We start from the raw sequence: 23,731 nt of genomic DNA, 5'->3' as shown, positions 1-23,731 counted from the left end.
ATCAACCCCACAAATATTACCCCACCAGCGACCGATACAGAGCAAGTGGGAAGAGCCGGGCAAAGTGCCAGAATTGGCGCATGTAATAGATGTGTGTTTTCTGGGTGGCTGCGGGCTGCTTACTTTTAGGCTGGGGTGGGCCAATATCCATGGCCCTTTACCAGCCTGAGAATACCAGCCTCCATTTGTCTGCTTTTGCTTGGCTGGTTATCAAAAATGGGGTGGACCTAACGCGGTTTTTAAAAATTATTTATTTAAATAGCTAAAAAATACAGCATGGGGAAACCTCTATTCTTGTTAACAAGCTTTGCTGAAGCTGACAGCTGAGATGGATGGTTTCAAAAGTACAGGGAAATCCACGGCTTTTTTACATTTATTTATAGTGCAGGCAGTGGCTGATGAATACTCCCATCAGCTGCCGCCTGCTCTCACTGTTATTAGCAGCAGCAGGTGTAAGATGATGGGAGAAGTAGTGCCACCAGCAGCTACCTACTCTCACTGTTATCAGTGAAATCGAACTCTCAACAATCTTCACTGCTTGCGCTGATCACTGGTAGAGCAGGGGAGAATGATGTGAGGTGTCTTCAGCACCTGATGCCAGGGAACAGCGCTAACTGTAGCGCTGCTTCTCAGGCACCGGTACATGTCACACTGATGACACACAGATGTGGCCCGTGCTGCTGTTATAAACTGCTGTCATATCATTTTTTTTTGCCCTCGGACACACGATCCATGGAAACACACTGACGTGCACAGACCCATTGGTGACTGTTGCGCTTTTTTATAATGTCTGTCGGTTGCGCTCTGTTATGATGACTGTCGGTTTTGCTCTGTTATGAGGACTGTCGGTTGTGCTATGTTATGATGACTGTCAGTTGCGCTCTATTATGAGGACTGTCAGTGGCGCTATGCAATGATGACTGTCGATTACACTTTGGTATGACTGTCGATTGTGCTCTTTTGTGAGGACTGTCGGTGGCGCTCTATTATGATGACTGTCGGTTGCGCTCTTTTATGAGGACTGTCGGTTTTGCTCTGATGACTGTCAGTTGCGCTCTGTTATGACTGTCAGTTGCGCTCTGTTATGATGACTGTCAGTTGCGCTCTGTTATGACTGTCAGTTGCGCTCTGTTATGATGACTGTCAGTTGCGCTCTGTTATGACGACTGTCAGTTGCGCTCTGTTATGACGACTGTCGGTTGCGCTCTGTTATGAGGACTGTCGGTTGCGCTGTTATGATGACTGTCGGTTTTGCTCTGTAATGACTACTGGTTGCGCTCTTTTATGAAGACTGTCAGTTGCGCTCTGTTATGAAGACTGTCAGTTGCGCTCTGTTATGATGACTGTCAGTTGCGCTCTGTTATGATGACTGTCGGTTGCGCTCTGTTATGATGACTGTCGGTTGTGCTATGTTATGACTGTCAGTTGCGCTCTATTATGAGGACTGTCGGGTGGCGCTATGTAATGACTATCGGTTGCACTCTGGTATGATGACTGTCGATTGTGCTCTTTTGTGAGGACTGTCGGTGGCGCTCTGTTGTGATGACTGTCACTTGCGCTCTTTTATGATGGCTGTTGGCTACACTCTTTTATGATGACTGTCGGTGGTGCTCTTTTATGATGACTGTCGGTTGTACTCTGTTATGATGACTGTCGGTGGCGCTCTTTTATGATGACTGTCGGTTGTACTCTGTTATGATGACTGTCGGTGGCGCTCTTTTATGATGACTGTCGGTTGTACTCTGTTATGATGACTGTCGGTGGCGCTCTTTTGTGATAACTGTCGGTTGCGCTCCTTTACGCCTCTCCCCGTGAAGCTCCGCCCGCTCCTCACAATATCGCTGCTGCAGACAGGACCGGTGACAGACTGGAGACGTCACAATCTGGTGACACTGAACAATCAGCGCTGCACGGAATTATTTATATTACAAAAAGTGACAGTAAAAATGTAAGATTTATAAATCAGGAAAAAAATGAATTTTAACCAAATCTATAAAATCTAGAACAGTGTAATGAGCCTTCCTGTGTGACCGGTGATGTCTGCGCCGTTAACACCTTGAGAAATTCGATAAAAAAGCATTACACAAACAGAAGAGGGGACTAGAATGGAGTCCCCCAGCTCCGATCTACACGCCTCAGCACTGCACCGTCCACATAACATGAGGATCACCAAAAATCAACTCCGTCCGATCCAGACGGGACCACAACTTCCCCATGGTGTGAAGGAGGCCCCGCCTCTTCCGGTGACGTCATGCCCCTCAATAGATCAACTCCATTCTAGACCCTACTCAGCTAGCTGTGGGAGCGCTGATCCTCCTGGAGACGCTCTCTTCTGCGGCAGCGGACACTCTATGGTGCACTGTCTGGCCCTTGTTGTTGGTCTCTATGGTGTGAAGGGAAGGAGAGCCGGGGATGGCGGAGAAAGCTGCGGGGCCGGGAGAGTTGTGCGCTGACCCCGTCACGGGAGGCACCGAGTGACCGGAGAACAAGGTGCAAGGACCGTGACTGAGTACTGTGTAGGGGGGGGTGGTATCGGGGTGTGTGTATGTATATATATATATACAGTGTACGGGGGGGGGGTGTCTGTGCGTATATGCCGCGTATGGGGGGGGGGGGTGTCTGTGCGTATATGCCGCGTATGGGGGGGGGGGGTGTCTGTGCGTATATGCCGCGTATGGGGGGGGGGGGTGTCTGTGCGTATATGCCGCGTATGGGGGGGGGGGGTGTCTGTGCGTATATGCCGCGTATGGGGGGGGGGGTGTCTGTGCGTATATGCCGCGTATGGGGGGGGGGGGTGTCTGTGCGTATATGCCGCGTATGGGGGGGGGGGTGTCTGTGCGTATATGCCGCGTATGGGGGGGGGGGTGTCTGTGCGTATATGCCGCGTATGGGGGGGGGGGTGTCTGTGCGTATATGCCGCGTATGGGGGGGGGGGGGTGTCTGTGCGTATATGCCGCGTATGGGGTGGGGGGGGTGTCTGTGCGTATATGCCGCGTATGGGGTGGGGGTGTCTGTGCGTATATGCCGCGTATGGGGGGTGGGGGTGTCTGTGCGTATATGCCGCGTATGGGGGGTGGGGGTGTCTGTGCGTATATGCCGCGTATGGGGGGTGGGGGTGTCTGTGCGTATATGCCGCGTATGGGGGGTGGGGGTGTCTGTGCGTATATGCCGCGTATGGGGGGTGGGGGTGTCTGTGCGTATATGCCGCGTATGGGGGGTGGGGGTGTCTGTGCGTATATGCCGCGTATGGGGGGTGGGGGTGTCTGTGCGTATATGCCGCGTATGGGGGGTGGGGGTGTCTGTGCGTATATGCCGCGTATGGGGGGTGGGGGTGTCTGTGCGTATATGCCGCGTATGGGGGGTGGGGGTGTCTGTGCGTATATGCCGCGTATGGGGGGTGGGGGTGTCTGTGCGTATATGCCGCGTATGGGGGGTGGGGGTGTCTGTGCGTATATGCCGCGTACGGGGGGTGGGGGTGTCTGTGCGTATATGCCGCGTACGGGGGGTGGGGGTGTCTGTGCGTATATGCCGCGTACGGGGGGTGGGGGTGTCTGTGCGTATATGCCGCGTACGGGGGGTGGGGGTGTCTGTGCGTATATGCCGCGTACGGGGGGTGGGGGTGTCTGTGCGTATATGCCGCGTACGGGGGGTGGGGGTGTCTGTGCGTATATGCCGCGTACGGGGGGTGGGGGTGTCTGTGCGTATATGCCGCGTACGGGGGGTGGGGGTGTCTGTGCGTATATGCCGCGTACGGGGGGTGGGGGTGTCTGTGCGTATATGCCGCGTACGGGGGGTGGGGGTGTCTGTGCGTATATGCCGCGTACGGGGGGTGGGGGTGTCTGTGCGTATATGCCGCGTACGGGGGGTGGGGGTGTCTGTGCGTATATGCCGCGTACGGGGGGTGGGGGTGTCTGTGCGTATATGCCGCGTACGGGGGGTGGGGGTGTCTGTGCGTATATGCCGCGTACGGGGGGTGGGGGTGTCTGTGCGTATATGCCGCGTACGGGGGGTGGGGGTGTCTGTGCGTATATGCCGCGTACGGGGGGTGGGGGTGTCTGTGCGTATATGCCGCGTACGGGGGGTGGGGGTGTCTGTGCGTATATGCCGCGTACGGGGGGTGGGGGTGTCTGTGCGTATATGCCGCGTACGGGGGGTGGGGGTGTCTGTGCGTATATGCCGCGTACGGGGGGTGGGGGTGTCTGTGCGTATATGCCGCGTACGGGGGGTGGGGGTGTCTGTGCGTATATGCCGCGTACGGGGGGTGGGGGTGTCTGTGCGTATATGCCGCGTACGGGGGGTGGGGGTGTCTGTGCGTATATGCCACGGGGGGGGGACATGACTATATACAGAGTATGAGGAGGCAACCTATCACCGTGTAATCACCGTGTACAGGGGTGAAGACACTGACCGGCTGAGTCACGTGGTGAAATCACTTGGCAGGAAGGATTGTGATACCTCCACAGTGTGGGCTTTGAGCACCAGTATCTTGTACTCAGGAGCTGACAATCTGTCGCCCTCACCATTATCTAGTTATATCTAGGTTGTGATCTCAAGAACTTGTGCTCTAGCATGGCCTGTAGACACCTGGAGAGTGCAGACTTGTCTGACATGTTTGCTTTGTGTAGTCGTCATCGCCTGGTCATGGTTGCAGCTTGGGTGTCACTCAGTTTCCATGTAACACTATACCTGCTGCTCTTGTGTTCTGCCTCCTACTGATCTCTGCCAATCCCATCTGGGGAACAAGTAGTGGACCCCACAGCTGTGAATGGCCAGATCTGTGCGGGCAGGCGTGTCTGGCTGCAGACGATGGGGGTACGGGCAGGCAGGGCTGTGGAGTCGGTAAGCCAAACCTGCGACTCCGACTCCTCAATTTCCCTTCCACCGACTCCGACTCCAACATATATTGCTTATATTTAAGTGAAAAATTTATTGTAGTACAATGTGAACATCAGACATTTAATCATTTTTATGATACAATAATCAAGATATTTAGATAGAACATAAGATATATTTATTGGAATGCAACTTTAGAACACAAAACTGTAATAAATTGTAAATATGTAATATCTATTACATATATATAACACTATGTAATAAACTATGTAAGTGGCAAAAAGCAGTTTTCAACAAAAACATACTAAACATTTGTGCAGTCTATGAATTTGTTCTAAGAAATAGTATCGCCTCCATCAGATCCTCCTTCATAGATGATCTAAAATCTGCCCTAATAATTTTAAGGCCAGAGAACAACCTCTCTACACTAACTTGGGTTGGAGGCAAAGCCGTAACCACATGGGAACATCTCTAACAATTTCCCAGTATAAAGGAATTGCCTCGTGCACAGTCAGTTTTGATGAACGGTTGAATTTTTCTTTGAGAGCAAGTGAAACATTTTGCTGAAATATGGTCAATCTGCTTGCTATAGGAGACAGAGTGAAATCGTTTTCCTTGCAGCAACGCTTTGCCTGCTCCATATCATCCAAATACTTGTCAAAGTCAAACTCCTCATCTGATGAGGATGAAGATATGGCAGCAGTAGCACTGTCAGGACCAAAGTCCTCTTGTGCCTGGCAGTCCTCCTGTAGGCCACTCATCCTAACTGCTACCTCAGTCAGAGCTTCTCTTGCTTTAGTAAGCTGTTGATCATCAAGCAATATACGATGACTTAGGTCCACATAAACAGCTGCCAGAAAATAGCTGTGTCTCTCTCCGTTTCATTGAAGCAGAAATGCAATCTGCGATTAAATCTCCTCTTTGGGACAGGCAAAATAGCAAGTTCATACACTCCCTTATGAAAATGCCAGGAGTTAAATCCTCAGCTTGTAATTTTTTAGTCACTGTAAATAGGTGATTAAGCAATTCCTACAATTCAGCCACCTGTGTCCATTGACCTTCATTTAGGGTTACCTGAGGGTTCGCCATATCTATAAGAAACGGTTTTAGCCAGGATCAAAACTAGGGGGGGGGCAGAACCTCATACTGCACACCTCAGCTGCTGCAGAACCTTATACTGCACACCCCTATACTTGAAAATAAAGTCTGCACCTTAAGATGTGGTGAATGCAGTCTATTTATTCCAACTATCAATTGATGTTGATGTGTTACTGAAGACGAGCAATGCCTGTCCTGGGCGTCCTTTTGGGCAGCTATGAGGTGTACTAGACTGGTGCTAAAAAAAAAAAAGGAGTCTTAGTCTGTGTGCTACCCAGCTTTCATTCTTTTTGGTGCAGATAAGATATGGATAGAGCAGATTTCTAATCTGCTTTTGCTATTGAAAACATTATCTATGAGCTCAAAAACCTTTCAGGTGATGCGGTTTTTTTAAAAAGCTGATCTGCTTTTGCAGCTGAAAAACGTATCCTCAAAAAACGCAGCAAAAACGCTGTGTGTGAATGTAGCCTTAGATCAGGAATAGAACAGCCATTTATAGGACATTTCATAACTTTCCCAAATTCCTATGAAAAAATATTCAGCACATTCTGCATTGAACTACTGTACCCAATTTATTATATATTGTCGGAGTCGGACCATTTTATGCCTACTCCACCAAAATGAGCTCCGACTCCACAGCCCTGGTGCAGTCGTTATAAAATGGACCGACTCCTATCATATATAATATGTTGGGTGCAGTAGTACAGTGCAAGATGTCCTGTAAATGTTACTTTGCGAATTTGGGAAAGTTCTGAAGTGTCCTATAAATGTCTGCTCTGTTCCTGATCTGAGGATCTCGTCTTTTAGCAGAGATGAATCTGTGCTACACGTTACGCACATGTCAGAGGTGACCGGGGCTGTGGGATGGGTGGTTTGGATTACCGACTCCGCAGACCTGAAGACAGGGGTTCTGTTTGGCGGCAGGGGTGGTGTAGTTATGGATGACTCCAGCTGCAGATAATGGGGGTACTGACAGAGGTGGTACCCTGTGGTGTAGTTGCGGACGGCTCCGGCTGCAGATGATGGGGGTACTGGCAGGGGATCATTTGTCATTACTTCTGTATGTTTTGCAGATCTGATTTGTGGGGTGAGCCGCGAGATGGGCGACGCCATGGTAGAGCCAGCGTCAGTCAAACCCTCCGAACAGGCTTCCTTACAGGGCAGTGGGAGCCCCCTCGGTGTCATTACGGAGGGGGTGGTGTCTCTAGTCATAGACCCTGACGTGGCACAGAAGGCCTGTGAGGACGTCCTGGAGAAGGTGAAGCTCATGCACAGCTCGTCCTCTGACAGTCTGGACCAAGTGGAGACTGCGGAGCAGACCACCAACGGGGAGACCACCAGGATCTTTGAGGAGGATGAGTCTGTGATGGACATCAACAGTGTGAAGAACGCCCGGCGGAGGCAGAAGAATAACTCTGCTAAGCAGTCGTGGCTGCTGCGTCTATTTGAGTGTAAGCTCTTTGACATTTCCATGGCGATCTCATATCTGTATAACTCTAAGGAGCCGGGTGTGCAGGCGTACATCGGGAACCGCCTCTTCTACTTCCGGAACGAGGACGTGGACTTCTATTTGCCACAGCTCCTCAACATGTACATCCACATGGATGAGGACGTGGGGGACGCCATAAAGCCATATGTGGTGCACCGCTGCCGGCAAAGCATTAACTTCTCACTGCAGTGTGCGTGGCTCCTCGGGGCCTACTCCTCAGACATGCACATCTCCACACAGCGCCATTCCAGGGGGACCAAGCTGCGCAAACTTATTCTCTCCGATGAGCTGAAGCCCGCTCACAAGAGACGTGAGCTTCCCCCACTGAGCCTGGCCCCAGACACCGGGCTGTCCCCCTCCAAGAGAACCCATCAGAGGTCCAAGTCCGACGCTACCGCCAGCATCAGCCTCAGCAGCAACCTGAAGAGGACAGCGAGTAATCCCAAGGTGGAGAATGATGATGAGGTAAGGGTAGCATAAAGTATGGTCACCAGATGGGCTGTACGCTGCAGGGGCCCGCTCTATAATCGGTAACACACAGCTGGTAGGAAGAATGCAGAGGATGGACCCCCAGGAAAATGTACCAGTGCTTTCTTGTTCAGACTGTGACAGTTTCCCCATGGTGCACCCTGGGGCCTCCCTCCGAAGGCTGCTCGCAGGGTGCGCCCTGAGGCCTCCCTTCGTCGGCTGTACACTCTGTGCATGGAATGTCTCACAGGTCTGGTTCTTGGATGCCTGTGTTGGCTGCCATCTCAAGTAATTCTGGGGATTACAGTGAGGTAGTCTGTGGGGGTCCTAAGCTGCAAATTATTAGGTGTACCAGTTGTAGTATAATTGATATTTTGTATGTTTCGTCGTGTTGTCCTCTGTTGTGTACCAGTATTAGAACAAGGGTCCGCTGTGGTCTGTGTGGACAGGTGTGGCTCACTGGAGGTCAGCGGACCTTCCTCCTAATCCTGGCCATGCAAGTGAAATATCTCCTGTTCTGCTCCCATCCAGTGGGTTTGCGAACCTAGTCACTTGCATTTTCTGACCCATTAATACCATACCCCCCCTTCCTCCTCATGCTGCAGGGGGCGTAGCCTGCAGTGGTGGTGATGTCATGGTAACCTCTTGCTTTCTCTCCCCGCACCCCTGTTGCCCTCTTCCCAGGACCTCTCCTCCAGCTTCGAAAGCCTCGATAGTTCATTCTCCTCCGTAAGTTCTCCTCCATCTTGTAGTTGGCTGAGGGTCTTCCTGGCTTTCTCTCCGATCAGCATTTCCTCTGCAAGGGGAGCTACAGCGCTGCACCCCCTGCCCCCATCCCATCCCCCGCATGCGGAGGGCACCATGAGCTGTGCGTAGTATTTAAAGGGACTGTGCTCAGTAGGGTGACCGGATCTCATATGGGGGGGAAAAAATGTCAGAATCTTGTTCGTCTGGACCCCACAAAACGATTCCCCTTTCCAGATATTGAGAGAGCCAAAATTTGAGCTCGATCAAACGACGTTAACCCGTGCCGCTCGTCGCTCAAAGTTTGAAAAAATCCAAATTGAGGTATTTTAAGATTTAGGTATTTTGCATAGTCTGTTAGACTATAAAGAATGTGACAACAACATTGCAGAAATAGCCCTGACCAAATTTTCGAACCATTTGTGGTATTTGAATGCAGAGTTGGTGGGATTATCGTTTTTTGATCCCACCATTACAGACATTGAAAAGTTGTTAATGGCTAATAAATTGCTCAGTAGCACAGATGAACCATCAGAGCACGCTAACCTACATGAGTTGATAATTTTACATAGTTATCTAATCTATTCTAGAGCTTTTGTTAAAGTAGTTTTTGAAACGTCAGAATATAATGCTCGGCATTTGCTTACAACTTGCAGGACATATTGCTTTTGTTCTTCATCTTTTGTCAGAAGGTCGTTAAAGTCTGTTACTTCCTACCTCTTTTAATTTTTCTTTCCTAACTTTTGGATTTACAACCCTAGCGTGCTCTGATGGTTCATCTGTGCTACTGAGCAATTTATTAGCCATTAACAACTTTTCATTGTCTGTAATGGTGGGATCAAAAAACGATAATCCCACCAACTCTGCATTAAAATACCACAAATGGTTCGAAAATTTGGTCAGGGCTATTTCTGCAATGTTGTTGTCACATTCTTTATAGTCTAACAGACTATGCAAAATACCTAAATCTTAAAATACCTCAATTTGGATTTTTTCAAACTTTGAGCGGCACGGGTTAACGTCGTTTGATCAAGCTCAAATTTTGGCTATCTCAATATCTGGAGAGGGGAATCGTTTTGTGGGGTCCAGACGGACAAAATTCCGACATCGATTTTTTGCGGTCACCCTAGTGCTCAGATACGAAACTAGCAGTCACAAGTGTCAGAACTGAAGATATTGGTGCTAAACTCTTTAAACCCTAAGGTCACAGCTTTAATGGTTGTGTCTGCCATCATGGCTCCCCTTTGGCTGCATCTGCTAGTGAGCCATGTCATGTGTCTGCTGCCACTCGTGCACCATGCTTGTCGTGTTCAGCTGCATGTCATGGCAGAGTATAGCGTGCTAGTACTGCAGCCGCCATGATGAACCAGACCTGGGAGGGGTGGCTGCATTGGATGATGGGGCCATGTATGGATATGCTCCCACCATCATGGCTGACGTGTTCCTGCTGCTTTGGGAGTCCAGGACATTCACCTTCTGTGTAGTAATGTCCAGCCCCCCAGCTAGGGTGGAAGGATGAGTGACCTTCACTATGGCCGTCGGGCAGAGGAAATGCTGCTTCTCTGTGATTAATGGTGGAGAACCAATGACTCCTGTGTCTCCTGTCTGTCCTCCTCCTCCTCTCCTGTATTCTGCAGCAGCTGGGCAGAGCGCCACCGCTGATTCTTTGTCACAGATAATGGGGGGGGGGGTTAGCATAGCATAAAGTTGGGTCTGTCATAATCAGTGAGGGCCTCATCACAAGAGCTGACACTCTGAACGTACAAGGATTTTCGGAGATCGCTCAGCTTGTTCCTTCGGTGTCCTATAAATGTCACCTGGCGGTGGTCATGGGGGCCACCTGATCTGTTGCTGTTGGCAGAGGCGACACTCTTCAGTTTTGGTTAGATGGGCAGCCGGTTGACAGTCCTGGTGTTGGGGTTAGTAGGGTCCCTGTGTCCTAGCAGTTCTCCCTTTTGACGTCTGTCACTCTTTTTCCACCTCAGCCCGTGCGGCTCGCTCCAGAGCGGGAGTTTATCAAGTCTCTCATGGCCATTGGGAAGAGACTTGCCACTCTCCCAACCAAGGAGCAGAAGACCCAGAGGCTCATCTCCGAGCTGTCGCTGCTCAACCACAAGCTTCCGGCCCGCGTCTGGCTTCCCACCGCCGGCTTCGACCACCATGTAGTGAGGGTGCCACACACACAGGCAGTGGTACTGAACTCCAAGGACAAGGTAGGTCCTCTGGTTGTGGCCTCCATGGCTGACATATGCGAATAGCGTAACTCTTGTGATCCTGTTCTAGGCGCCGTATTTAATCTACGTTGAGGTTCTTGAGTGTGAGAACTTTGAGACCTCCACGGTTCCGGCACGGATTCCAGAGAATCGCATTCGCAGCACTCGCTCGGTGGAGAACCTTCCAGAGTGTGGCATTACCCATGAGCAGAGGGCCAGCAGCTTCACCACCGTACCCAACTATGACAATGACGATGAGGCCTGGTCGGTGGATGACATTGGGGAGCTGCAGGTAGAGGTGAGTCCCGCTCCTCAGTGTGGTGCAGCTGCTTCGTCATCTTTGATCATTGTTTTATGGTTCTTTGCCCCTTCAGCTCCCAGAGCTCCACACCAACAGCTGTGACAACATCTCCCAGTTCTCTGTGGACAGCATCACCAGCCAGGAGAGCAAGGAGCCAGTCTTCATTGCTGCCGGGGACATACGGTGAGGCACGGGAAGTCTCTGGTAGGGCCACATGCCCCATTCCCCATCGGACCACCTTATGAGGGTCTTCATAATCTTCGCAGGCGCCGTCTTTCGGAGCAGCTTGCCCACACGCCCACCACCTTTCGAAGAGATCCAGAGGACCCGTCCGCTGTGGCACTAAAGGAGCCGTGGCAGGAGAAAGTCAGGTGAATGGAGGGACACTTGTTTGGGAAGAGGGGCAGGTTCAGCAGCAGTGTGGCTTGTATATAAATTGGACTTGTTTTTCAGGAGGATTCGGGAGGGGTCTCCGTATGGCCATTTTCCTAACTGGAGACTCCTGTCAGTCATTGTGAAGTGTGGTGATGACCTCAGGCAGGAGTTATTAGCATATCAGGTGCTGAAGCAGTTACAGGTCAGTGAGTGCCTCCTGATGCAGCTCTGTGGTACTGCCATATATAGGACATGGTATATATCTTGTTCTGTGCTGCCAGGTCTAGGACAGAGTATATATCGCATTCTGTGCTGCCAGGTCTAGGACAGGCTGGGTATATATTGTGTACTGCGCTGCCGAGTGGGGGGATGTTTCCATTGCGTATGGCGCTGCCGGGTCTAGGACAGGGTGGTTACATATTGTGTACTGTGTTGTTGAGGTGGGGGTATATTCATTGCATACATACATTGTTGGTATATCTCGTGTATGGTGCTCCTGGGTGGGGGGGTATCTATATTGTGTATGGCACTGCTGGGCATAGGACAAGGTGGGTATATAGCAAGGACTGCGTTGCCGGGTGGGGGAATATACATCGTGTACGGCGCTGCTGGGTCTAGGAAGTATAAATATATTTCCCCTCTCTTGCAGGCGATCTGGGAGACAGAGCGCGTTCCACTGTGGATCAGGCCATACAAGATCCTGGTGATCTCGGCAGACAGTGGGATGATCGAGCCCGTGGTGAACGCTGTGTCCATACATCAGGTGAAGAAGCAATCCCAGTTGTCCCTGCTCGATTACTTCCTCCAGGAGCATGGCAGCTGCACCACCGAGGCGTTCCTCACTGCACAGCGTAACTTTGTGCAGAGCTGCGCTGGGTATTGCTTGGTGTGTTACCTGCTGCAGGTGAAGGACAGGTGAGCGGGCCAGACCTGGGGGAAGGGACGTCGTGGGGAAGGTAGCAGTGATGGGTGGAACGCAAAGTGGATGATGACCTGGCAGGGGCTGGAGCTAAGATATAGGCCATGATGTCAGAAGGTGACCCCAAACTGTGACCATCTCCTTTCACAGACACAACGGGAATATCCTGCTTGATGCCGAGGGACACATCATCCACATCGACTTTGGCTTCATACTCTCAAGTTCACCCCGGAACCTTGGCTTTGAAACCTCAGCATTCAAGCTGACGTCAGAGTTTGTGGATGTGAGTGATTATATATGGTCCTGGTCATCATGGCTGAGAGTCCCGCAGCCTGGTGCGGATCCTGTTTCTGAAGTGGTGCAATGTCCTATATACAGAGCTGTGGCTCTCAAGCGCCCCCTGGTCCGCCATACATACACTAACGCTGTTACCATGTCTCCTCTGTTCGGCAGGTGATGGGGGGGCTTCATGGAGACATGTTTAATTACTACAAGATGCTCATGCTTCAGGGACTAATCGCCGCCCGCAAGCACATGGATCGTGTGGTGCAGATTGTGGAGATTATGCAGCAAGGTAAGTGAGGACCCTGGCCCCTACACTGTAACAACTCCTTAGCTGTGTGAAGCCTCAGCTTGCCTCTTTCTCTAGGTTCCCAGCTGCCATGCTTCCACGGGTCCAGCACCATCCGAAATCTGAAAGAACGCTTTCATATGAACATGACTGAGGAGCAGCTTCAGCTTCTGGTGGAGCAGATGGTGGATGGGAGCATGAGATCCATTACCACCAAACTGTATGATGGCTTCCAGTACCTGACCAATGGCATAATGTGATCACTGTGATGGCGTCACATGGACAGCGCGGTTGCAGGTGGGCAGGGCCTCAGCAGAGCGTGGAGACCACTAGACCGCCGCACAGTCAGTATTCCTCTGAACTGGCCCCTCCCTTGCAGAATCATGTGGCCTGAGCTGACCCCTCCTTATTTCTCTACTCTGCCCCCAGCGGAGCAGACTCCACCCACTGCACCATATTCTACATGAAACCTATGATGGCACGCTGATTTTTTTTTTTTTCCTTATTAGAATGGTTTTATTGTGGGAGAGCACACAGGGTTAATTCTGGAGCCTTATGGTTCCTGTCTGCCATGAGGGCTGCATAAAGGCACTAGTACTTTGTCATGTAAATGGGGTTGCTGCCTATCTGGAGGGGTCGCTTTGCTACTCCGGATTTCGTGGAGGGATCTTTTTAAGAACAGCTGAGTCACGAAAGCTTCAAGTTTACTTTGTATTAAAATGAGATAATCCAGCAAACCTGTGTCTTCTCTGTGCCCGACCTGCAACTGATATTGGATGCGATTGTGCCCTCACTGGAATATGGCAGTATCCCCTAAATGTATACAGGGGCAGTCAGAGAACCTGGGGGTGTCTATAGGGGCCGGTGGCATACCTGGAACTAATGTATTTGGGCAAGCGGCCTGAGGACCTGGCACCGTCTATATGTGGAGGGGCTAAAGGACCTGGCGGCATACCTGGAGCTAATATATAGGGGCGAGCAGCCTGAGGACCTAGTACAGTCTATATGAGTAGGGGGTCAGAGGACCTGGCATTGTCTACATGGGTCGGCAGTATACCTGGAGCTAATATATATGGCTAGTCCGAGGATCTGGTGCTGCTTATAAGGGCGGCCAAAGTACCTAGAGGTAATATATATAGCTGCCTAATAACCTAGCATCAAATGTGCAGCTGGCAGGACCCAGGTAGCTGTTAGCACAGGTGAATTTTCAAGCCGGACTGTCCCTGATGTCTCCAGTGATGGAGAAGAACATGACCAGACCTGTATTGGCTGAATGTACAGATATCCGTGCCCCTGGGAGCAGTGGGATCACATGATATGTTCAGTCTGGGCACTATTGACCTGCAGACTCCACTACCACCACATAACCTTAGGATCGTGGGAGGTACAGTGGTTATAGGTAGTGACTGATTGCATAATTCCCACTCTGTATACAGTCATGGCTGAAAGTGTTGGCACCCCTTAAATTAGAAAATCATGCACTTCTCCCCAAAAATAATTACAATTACACATTTTGGTATACAAATGTTTATTTTCGTTGCGTGTATTGGAACAACACCAGAAGAGAGAAAAGGGCAAATTGAACACCATTTCGCACAAAACCCCAAAATTGCCAAGATAAATTTGGTTGCCCCCTTTGGAATAAATATCTGCAATCAATTGCGTACTAGAACCATCAACAAGCTTCTTACACCTCTCAGGTGAAACTTTCAAGTTGTCCCCTCACACTTCCTACAAGATATACTATCGCCTCACAATCCTACCTCAAACTCCCACCGCCCTTCACCCCAATACTGTTCCCACTCATTATCAAACTATCCCCTCACACATCCTTCTCTCCTATACTATCACCTCACATACTGTCCCCTCCCTCTTATACTAAACCCTTGCACTCCCCCCTTCATACGGTCCCATCACGCGTTCTACACTTCCATCACGCGTTCTACACTCCATACAGTCCCCTCATGCTTCTACCTCCCCATACTGTTCCCTCACTACCCATAATACTGCCCTTCACACTTCCTCCCTGCATACTGTTCCCTCACACTCCACCCTAACCACCTGTCAAGAACTGGGGGTGTGGTTGCCCCCAGTTGTCAGGGATTTATTATATCCTACTTTCTAGTTCCGGTTTGGAACTTGCAGCTCTCTGGTGCCCCCCCCTTTACTCTCAGCTCAGTCAGGGAACTACACCTAGGATAAGTATTTGCCAGAAAGGCTGCCTTCCTGTGTACTGGCTATTGGGCACACTGCAGTGAGGGCAGTATCTATATCTCCAGTCTCAGGCAGGAAATACACACATAAAACCTGCGTTCCTTCACTGCCAAAATCTCCCAAATACCCCAGAACACTTTGCTGCCACCAGATCCACGTTCTACATAAAAATCAATATCGGATCAGGAGCCAATCCACTAGGTAGCGTAAATTTAGCACAGAGGACTTGGCAGTACGTTATAAAGCAAGGAAAACAAAACTAGTACATTTTTATAGATTTACTCCAGAAAATTTAGGCAGTGTTTACAAAAATATAAAAGATGTTACAAACAATAAGATACAGAATATACAGACAGTTACAAAATAAAAATGGATTAAAATATGAAACGAACTTGCGTATCTCAGTCACTGGCACGCCATATGGAGAAGTTGGGAGAGGCGCCTTCCCCAAGGGAAAATGGTATATCAGCACAACTTCCTAGCTGGCACCCCGGGCAAATGACAACTTCCTACTCGAGCCCCCAAGTCGTCTTAAGCCTTTCCCTGGGTGACCTCACTGGGTGGGCGGAGCTATGGAAAGCAACTTTCAAAAGGGGAGTGCAAACAAACTTTTGAGAGCCATAACTCCGGCTGCGAGGCTCAAAGCTCGTCTGCAGGTGTGTTACAGTTTTTCTGACAAAACTAGCTTTCATTTAAGTCTAAACATTGTATCTCTAGGTACTATGGGGAAATCATATACCCGTTTCTCAATTTCAGCATGGAAGTCGCAGAGCGCTGTGGTGAATAGCTCAAAGGATGTAGATTCCAAATATATAAGCTTCCTGCCTCTATGCCTAATCTGCGTTATTATATTACAGTTTGAATGAACTAAGAAAACGTGCTTAAAGAACTGCCTTTAACCAGTTAGGGTTGTAAACTACTCCTTGTGTTGCAGGTATACCACAGTCTCACATTATACCAAGCTGGAGTAGCTAGAGGGAGGGGGAATGTTGGGTGAGCTCAGTGTCCTTTACAAACCAATGGGGGGAGGGAAAGTGACTCAGAGCAGAGAGAGGTGGTTGGAAGCTGCAAGGGGGATCGTTGCTGGAGCATGTCATTCACATACCAAGGACCTGCAGACGATGGCTCTGTATGTGTGGTGGAAACCATGGAAAATGATTTCCTATTTTCCTGACACCTCCATACTATCCCCTCCATGTCCCCTCACACTCCACCCTCGCCTCCATACTGTTCCCTCACACTTCCCTCCATGTCACCTCACACTCCCACCTCCCCCATATGCTGACCTCTATACCGTCCCTTCACACCTCCCCCATACTGTCGCCTCCCTCCCCTCCATACTGTCCCATGACATTCCCTATCCCCTCCATAATGTCTCCTTACACTTAGTGACCTCTTCAAACTGTCCCCTAACGCCACCTAACACTCACCCGTAATACTGTTCCCTCACTTTCTGCCTTCCCACCATACTGTCACCTCACACCCCCTTCCATATTGTCACCTCACTCTACAACTCCCCCCACAATTCTACTGTCCCTTCACTCCCTTTCCTATACCGTGCCCTCATTGACCCTCTGCCATCCATACTGTCCCCTCACACCTCCCCCCAAACTGTCTTCACGCCCCCTCCCCTCCATACTGTCTCATTACACTCCCCCATCCCCTCATTGTCTCCTTACACTTCCTCACTCCATACTGTCCCCTCACACTCCTTCCCCATATAGACCCATCCATATGGGTCACCTCATAATACTGTCATCTCACACTCACCCTTAATACTGTTCCCTCATTCTCCCCTCCATTCTGTCCCTCACTAATGTCTCCTTTCACTTCCGCCCTCCTTACTGTCACCTCTCCCTACCCTCTATACTGTCCCATGACACTCCACTATCCCTTCACTGTCTCCTTACACTTCCTCCCCATACTGTCCCCTCAGCTCTACTGTCCCCCTAACTCCCTCTTCCATACTGTCCCCTAACACTCCCACCTCCCCAATACTGATTCCTGACACTCCCTCCCCTCCATACTGCGTCACCCATATTGTCCCTTCACACTCCCCTCCATACTGTCTCCTCAGTCCCTCCCCTCCATACGGTTCCCTTGCCATTAAAATTCTATGTACACTTCCAGTGCTCATGCTGCTCCCCCCCCTCATTAAGTTTGTGCAGTGTACACACAAAGCCCCATGTGCAGGCAAAGCTCACAAACATCCCCCTTGCAGCTGTACCAGCCCCCTTTTTCTCCCTGATGGAATGTCCACTCGCCCCTCCCTGCAGTTAAACCAGCTTTGTGTAATGTGAGCTCCTGGCCGGTTAAATCCGGCTTTGTTTAAGCACGTTTTTTTGTTCATTCAAACTCGAATTTAATAACACAGAATAGTCATAGGGACAGAACCAATATTTCCAGAATCTGTATAATTGAAGCTATTCCCAGTAGCGTTTTGCGACTTGTGCGTCCACCAGAAGCCGAAAAAAGGGCATATGCCTCCCAGTCATACATAGACATATGGTGTTCGGTCTTAAATAAAAGAGAAATTCGTAAGCAAACATATGGTACCCCTGGCGTCACTATGAGCTCCCCGGCCAGAGATATGGCAAGTAGAAGTTTTAATAACTTTTAAGAAAGGTGTGTGCATTCTCTAACTCAGCCTGCCTCGTGAGGTTAGCAGGGAAAAGCATAAAGCCGACCCGCTCCATGAGGAAGTTGTCAATTGCCTGGAGAAGCAGCTAGCAGGAGGCTGTGCTTATATACCACTTTTCCTTCAGAAGATTCTCCACCCCTCATCCACACATCATGCCAGTGAGAGATGTAGTAAGTTTTTGACTTAATCCTTTTATTTGTAATTTTTGTATATACTGTATTCTATCTCCTTTTGTAATATCTTTCGTACTTTTGTAAACACCACCTAAATTTTCTGGAGTAAATATATAAAATTTACTAGTTTCGTTTTCCTTGCTCTGTGAACGAACCACCATGTCCTCTGAACTAAACTACGCTATCGTTAACGTTAATAGGGTAATCAGGTTTACCCACTCTCCGAGAGGAGGGTGTTATGATTGGGTCACCGAGGAGGATAGCAGGCCCAGGCTAAGCCACAGAAACTAAGTGGATTGCAGACCCCTGATCCTATCCACACAACTAGCAGTAGCCATGGAGCGTGCCTACGATGATCCTAGACGCCTCGGCACAGCCGGAGAGCTAACTAAGCCTAAAGCAAGAAAGGGGAAATCTAAACTGCCCCAGAGCAGACCCCCAAAGGAATAGATAGCCCCAAACATATATTGTCGGTGAGACAAGATGAAAACACAAACGCAGGCAGGAAAATAGACTGAGCAAATGATGGGGCCCACACTGACTAGACAGGAAAGGAAAGACACTGCAATCACGCAAAAACCCTGCAAAATGTCCAACACGTCTGATGCAAAAAATACTGAAGTCGCACGACTTTGCCCACTATATCAGCACTCTGGTATATTCTGAAAGCAGAGCAAAAAGAGGCCAATCTAATAAGGGACAAAAACAAACTGGCACAAGCAGTAACATATGGACGGAGATTCAGCACAGCCCCAGCCGGAGCTGGCTCGTCTACCCACACAAAACCGAGATAGCCAAAACCAGATCAAAAGTAAACAGAATAGCAAATGAACACTTAGCTGAACATGCAGGGACTGAGCTGGAAACAAAGACCTCAGGAGGCGGGAAGAAAATCAGCAGGGATAGAGGGAGTCGGCTGTCTTAAATCCAAATCTGAAACCCTAGATCTCCAATCATCCTCATTATCAGGTGGCAAGCCACTGTTAATGAGATCAGCTCCATTACCTCCAGTAACCACCAGAGGGAGCCCAGAAAGAGAACTCGCAACCCCCTCTGTCAATTTGACCAGCTCCACTACAGTAATGACAAGAGGGAGGCCAGAAAGCGAATTCACAACAGGAGAGGTTAAATTTATGCCAAAGTTATGTCTATGGGTTATTGTAGCGTTAAATGTTGGGGAGGGTGGAGGTTTGTTTCTTCAGAACAAGTTTTAAAAAGCACTTGAAGCAGCGGTCTATTTCATGGGGTCGGGGAGTTATGCACTTGAGTATATATGATGGGGGATAGGATTAAAGTACTCAGTTGGTATATAAGAGGACTGTCTGAAGGGACACGAAGGGCGGCAATTCTGGAATATATTAAAAAGAGGGATCCGGATGGGATATGCCTTCAGGAGACGCATTTATTGAGGGAAAAGGTTGAGATATTACAGAGGAGGTGGATTGGGAAGGCGTATCACTCCACATATTCATACGTTAGGGGGGTTTCTCTACTCATAGGGAGGTCTACGCCATTTGAAGAAATGGAGAGTCATGTGGATAGTGAGGGGCAGTGTTTTTTTAATTTGTCGAATTTATGGGCAGCCGGTGTGTGGCGGCTGTGTATATACCGCCCCCATTCTCGAGGACTAAGATCCAAGAAATATTTGACCTATTTAAGAGGGGAATGTGATTACCACTACTACTTATTGGAGATTTTAATAATGTAATAGATGAAGGGTGGGACAGACATAAAAAGGGAATGGATAAAGGGGTAAAGAAACTGTCGTCATTTGGTACTTTTATTAAAGAATTAGGGATGATGGATCTCTGGAGAGTGAGGAACCAAAATGAAGTATGCTACTCCTGTTACTCTGCGACTCATGGGTCTCTGTCAAGGATAGATATAGCACTGGGCAATGAGTAAATGACACGGACGGTCTGTGGGATGGAATATCTCCCAAGGGTAATTTAAGATCATAAACCCATTGAATTATCTATTAAAAAGACAGAAGGGAGGATTGGGCGAGGGGGTGGGTGGAGGATGCACCCCTTATGGCCTGAGCATATAAATATGGATATCAGAGAGGGAGATGAAAGAATACTGGCAACTTAATGAAGGCAGTGCTAGTAAACAGGTAGCTTGGGACGCCATGAAAGCTTTTCTGAGGGGCCTCTTTTTCGAGAAATATCTAAGTGTAAATCTAAGACTAGATTAAATGATACGGCGATTGTGGAGTCATTGGAGAGGGCAGAAATAGATATGGTTGCGGATCCATCGGCAGAAAATCAGAGAAGGCTTAGGGGGACCCAGGAAGCAGTTAAGCTATATCTAGCGAAAGCAGAGAGAAGGAGAGCTTTTCAGAAAACACAATTTTATGAGGAAGGAGAAAGAGTGGGTCATTTACGCTCGGTGGTGTCGGCGGCACAGAGGGATTCTTCATATATACAGTGCCTACAAGTAGTATTCAACCCCCTGCAGATTTAGCAGGTTTGATAAGATGCAAATAAGTTAGAGCCTTCAAACTTCACACAAGAGCAGGATTTATTAACAGATGCATAAATCTTACAAACCAAAAAGTTATGTTGCTCAGTTAAATTTTAATAAATTTTAAACATACAAGTGTGGGTCAATTATTATTCAACCCCTAGGTTTAATATTTTGTGGAATAACCCTTGTTTGCAATTACAGCTAATAATCGTCTTTTATAAGACCTGATCAGGCCGGCACAGGTCTCTGGAGTTATCTTGGCCCACTCCTCCATGCAGATCTTCTCTAAGTTATCTAGGTTCTTTGGGTGTCTCATGTGGACTTTAATCTTGAGCTCCGTCCACAAGTTTTCAATTGGGTTAAGGTCAGGAGACTGACTAGGCCACTCCAACACCTTGATTTTTTGCCTCTTGAACCAGGCCTTGGTTTTCTTGGCTGTGTGCTTTGGGTCGTTGTCTTGTTGAAAGATGAAATGACGACCCATCTTAAGATCCTTGATGGAGGAGCGGAGGTTCTTGGCCAAAATCTCCAGGTAGGCCGTGCTATCCATCTTCCCATGGATGCGGACCAGATGGCCAGGCCCCTTGGCTGAGAAACAGCCCCACAGCATGATGCTGCCACCACCATGCTTGACTGTAGGGATGGTATTCTTGGGGTCGTATGCAGTGCCATCCAGTCTCCAAACGTCACGTGTGTGGTTGGCACCAAAGATCTCGATCTTGGTCTCATCAGACCAGAGAACCTTGAACCAGTCTGTCTCAGAGTCTTCCAAGTGATCATGAGCAAACTGTAGACGAGCCTTGACATGACGCTTTGAAAGTAAAGGTACCTTACGGGCTCGTCTGGAACGGAGACCATTGCGGTGGAGTACGTTACTTATGGTATTGACTGAAACCAATGTCCCCACTGCCATGAGATCTTCCCGAAGCTCCTTCCTTGTTGTCCTTGGGATAGCCTTGACTCTTCGGACAAGCCTGGCCTCGGCACGGGAGGAAACTTTCAAAGGCTGTCCAGGCCGTGGAAGGCTAACAGTAGTTCCATAAGCCTTCCACTTCCGGATGATGCTCCCAACAGTGGAGACAGGTAGGCCCAACTCCTTGGAAAGGGTTTTGTACCCCTTGCCAGACTTGTGACCCTCCACGATCTTGTCTCTGATGGCCTTGGAATGCTCCTTTGTCTTTCCCATGTTGACCATGTATGAGTGCTGTTCACAAGTTTGGGGAGGGTCTTAAATAGAAAAGGCTGGAAAAAGAGATAATTAATCCAAACATGTGAAGCTCATTGTTCTTTGTGCCTGAAATACTTCTTAATACTTTAGGGGAACCAAACAGAATTCTGGTGGTTTGAGGGGTTGAATAATAAATGATCCTCTGAATAAACTTTTCACAATTTAAAAAAAAAATTAAACAAAGAAATAACATTCTTTTTTGCTGCAGTGCATTTCACACACCCAGGCTGATCTACAGTCCAAATGTCACAATGCCAAGTTAATTCCGAATGTGTAAACCTGCTAAATCTGCAGGGGGTTGAATACTACTTGTAGGCACTGTATATATACAAATTAAAGACGGATGATGGGGTACTGTTGGAAACCACAGGGGACATCTTGGGAGAATTTGGGAAGTTCTATAAAAAGTTGTATACATCTGGATTGGAGGCCTCTATTGGGGACATTAGAGATTTTCTTAGGAGGGCGAGGCTCCCTAATATTAAAGATAGTGACAGGCTTAGGTTGGAAGAGCCCATAACGGAAGAGGAGATTGAATCTGCTGTCATGTCGATGACGAACAATAGGGCCCCTGGGGCGGATAGTCTTCCGGGAGAAGTCTATAAGCAATTAAAGGGGGTGACAATGACCCAATTAAAGGCAGTCTTTGAGGAGGCACTTAAGGAAGGGGAGTTGCTGATGTGGTTATTCCGAAGGAGGGTAAGGATCCGGAATTTGCTGAATTCTATAGGCCCATCTCGTTGCTGACGGCGGATGTTAAGATTCTTGCTAAGGTCCTGGCTAACCGATTAACGAGTGTGGTTCAGGACCTTGTTCATCCTGACCAATCTGGCTTCATGCCAAATAAGTCCACAGCGATTAATCTACCTAGACTATTTTTGAACTTGCAGCTGCCGGTGGCCAATGGGGGTCGTAGGATAGTGGTGTCACTAGATGCCCGTAAAGCGTTTGATAGTATTGAATGGGGATATCTCTGGGAAGTGTTAAGGAGTTTAGGATTTGGGCCAACCTTTTTTTCATGGGTACAGTTATATACATCCCCAACTGCTAAGATTAACGTTAATGGGCAATTGACAGTTTTAGCCTTCACAGAGGGACTAGACAGGGGTGTCTGCTGTCCCCGCTACTTTTTGCATTGGCTGTGGAGCCCTTGGCGCAGACAATCAGGAGTGCAGCCTCAGTCGGGATTTAAATATGGGAGGATAGAAGAGAAAATAGCTCTGTATGCAGATGATGTACTGCTCTTCTTGAAAGATTCTGGAGAATCATTGGCGAGTGTGATGAACATCCTTAAAGTATTCGGGAGGGTGTCGGGCCTAGTCATTAATTGGGAGAAATCCAATATTATGGAGGTTGACAACGGGAAGGATGAGCTCACGTTAAGGGGAGAGGGAACAAAACTGGCGGTGGTTCTGCAATTTAAATATTTGGGTGTTCAGGTGTCACTCCCGCTCTCTAGTTATATTGACCTTAATCTGACTCTGCTGTTGGGAAAGTTTAGAAATAAAATCGGGACATGGGGTAGATTGCACATCTCAGTGGTGGGGAGAATTAATTTGATTAAGATGATTTTGATGCCCCAGCTATTATATGTGCTACATAATGCCCCTGTCTGGATACCCAAAAGGTGGTTCCGTACTGTTAGCTCTATCTTCAGAGACCTGGTTTGGGGGAAAAAGCAAGCAAGACTTTGGCTAGGGATTCTGCAGAGACCTAAAGATGAAGGTGGTTTGGCACTTCCAAACCCTTGGATTTATTATTTAGCTGCCCAGGGTCAACATATGAGGGGCTGGAGGGAAATTGCTGATATGGGCTCAATGCAAAGGGATTTGGTTCAATAGGAGTCCATTGGTTCAGGGTTTGGAAGCGGGTTGCTATAGGAAGTTTGGATTAGTTTACCCCACTTTTTTTTACTAATTCATAGGGTGTGGGAAGAAATTAAGACGATTGGGGGGGGGGGGGGGGGGGATATTTAACTGACTTCTCTCCAATATG

At 48.8% G+C, this 23,731-nt stretch overlaps 1 protein-coding gene across 2 annotated transcripts; it reads left to right on the top strand.

Moving 5' to 3' along the window:
* The first annotated feature begins 2,233 nt into the window (after positions 1–2,233).
* On the top strand, positions 2,234–13,748 carry PI4KB (phosphatidylinositol 4-kinase beta). Of its 2 annotated transcripts, XM_073552401.1 has the most exons (12): positions 2,234–2,490; positions 7,005–7,885; positions 8,573–8,617; positions 10,618–10,845; positions 10,916–11,143; positions 11,220–11,329; positions 11,413–11,517; positions 11,600–11,723; positions 12,171–12,436; positions 12,591–12,723; positions 12,894–13,014; positions 13,090–13,748. In XM_073552401.1, the coding sequence occupies exons 2-12, from the start codon at positions 7,031–7,033 to the stop codon at positions 13,269–13,271; spliced, it is 2,397 nt and encodes a 798-aa protein (XP_073408502.1). In that variant the 5' UTR covers positions 2,234–2,490; positions 7,005–7,030; the 3' UTR covers positions 13,272–13,748. The 2 variants fall into 2 exon arrangements, with proteins under 2 accessions (XP_073408502.1, XP_073408503.1); XM_073552402.1 differs by lacking the exon at positions 8,573–8,617 and having other exon boundaries at positions 2,235–2,490.
* Positions 13,749–23,731: the final 9,983 nt, after the last annotated feature.

The sequence above is a fragment of the Dendrobates tinctorius genome, unplaced genomic scaffold (genome assembly GCF_039654945.1).
Source record: "Dendrobates tinctorius isolate UK_male_01 unplaced genomic scaffold, ASM3965494v1 ptg000189l, whole genome shotgun sequence".
Lineage (NCBI taxonomy): Eukaryota > Metazoa > Chordata > Amphibia > Anura > Dendrobatidae > Dendrobates > Dendrobates tinctorius.
The sequence above is the reverse complement of the archived record's forward strand: the minus strand, read 5'-3'. Positions and strand labels throughout refer to the sequence as shown.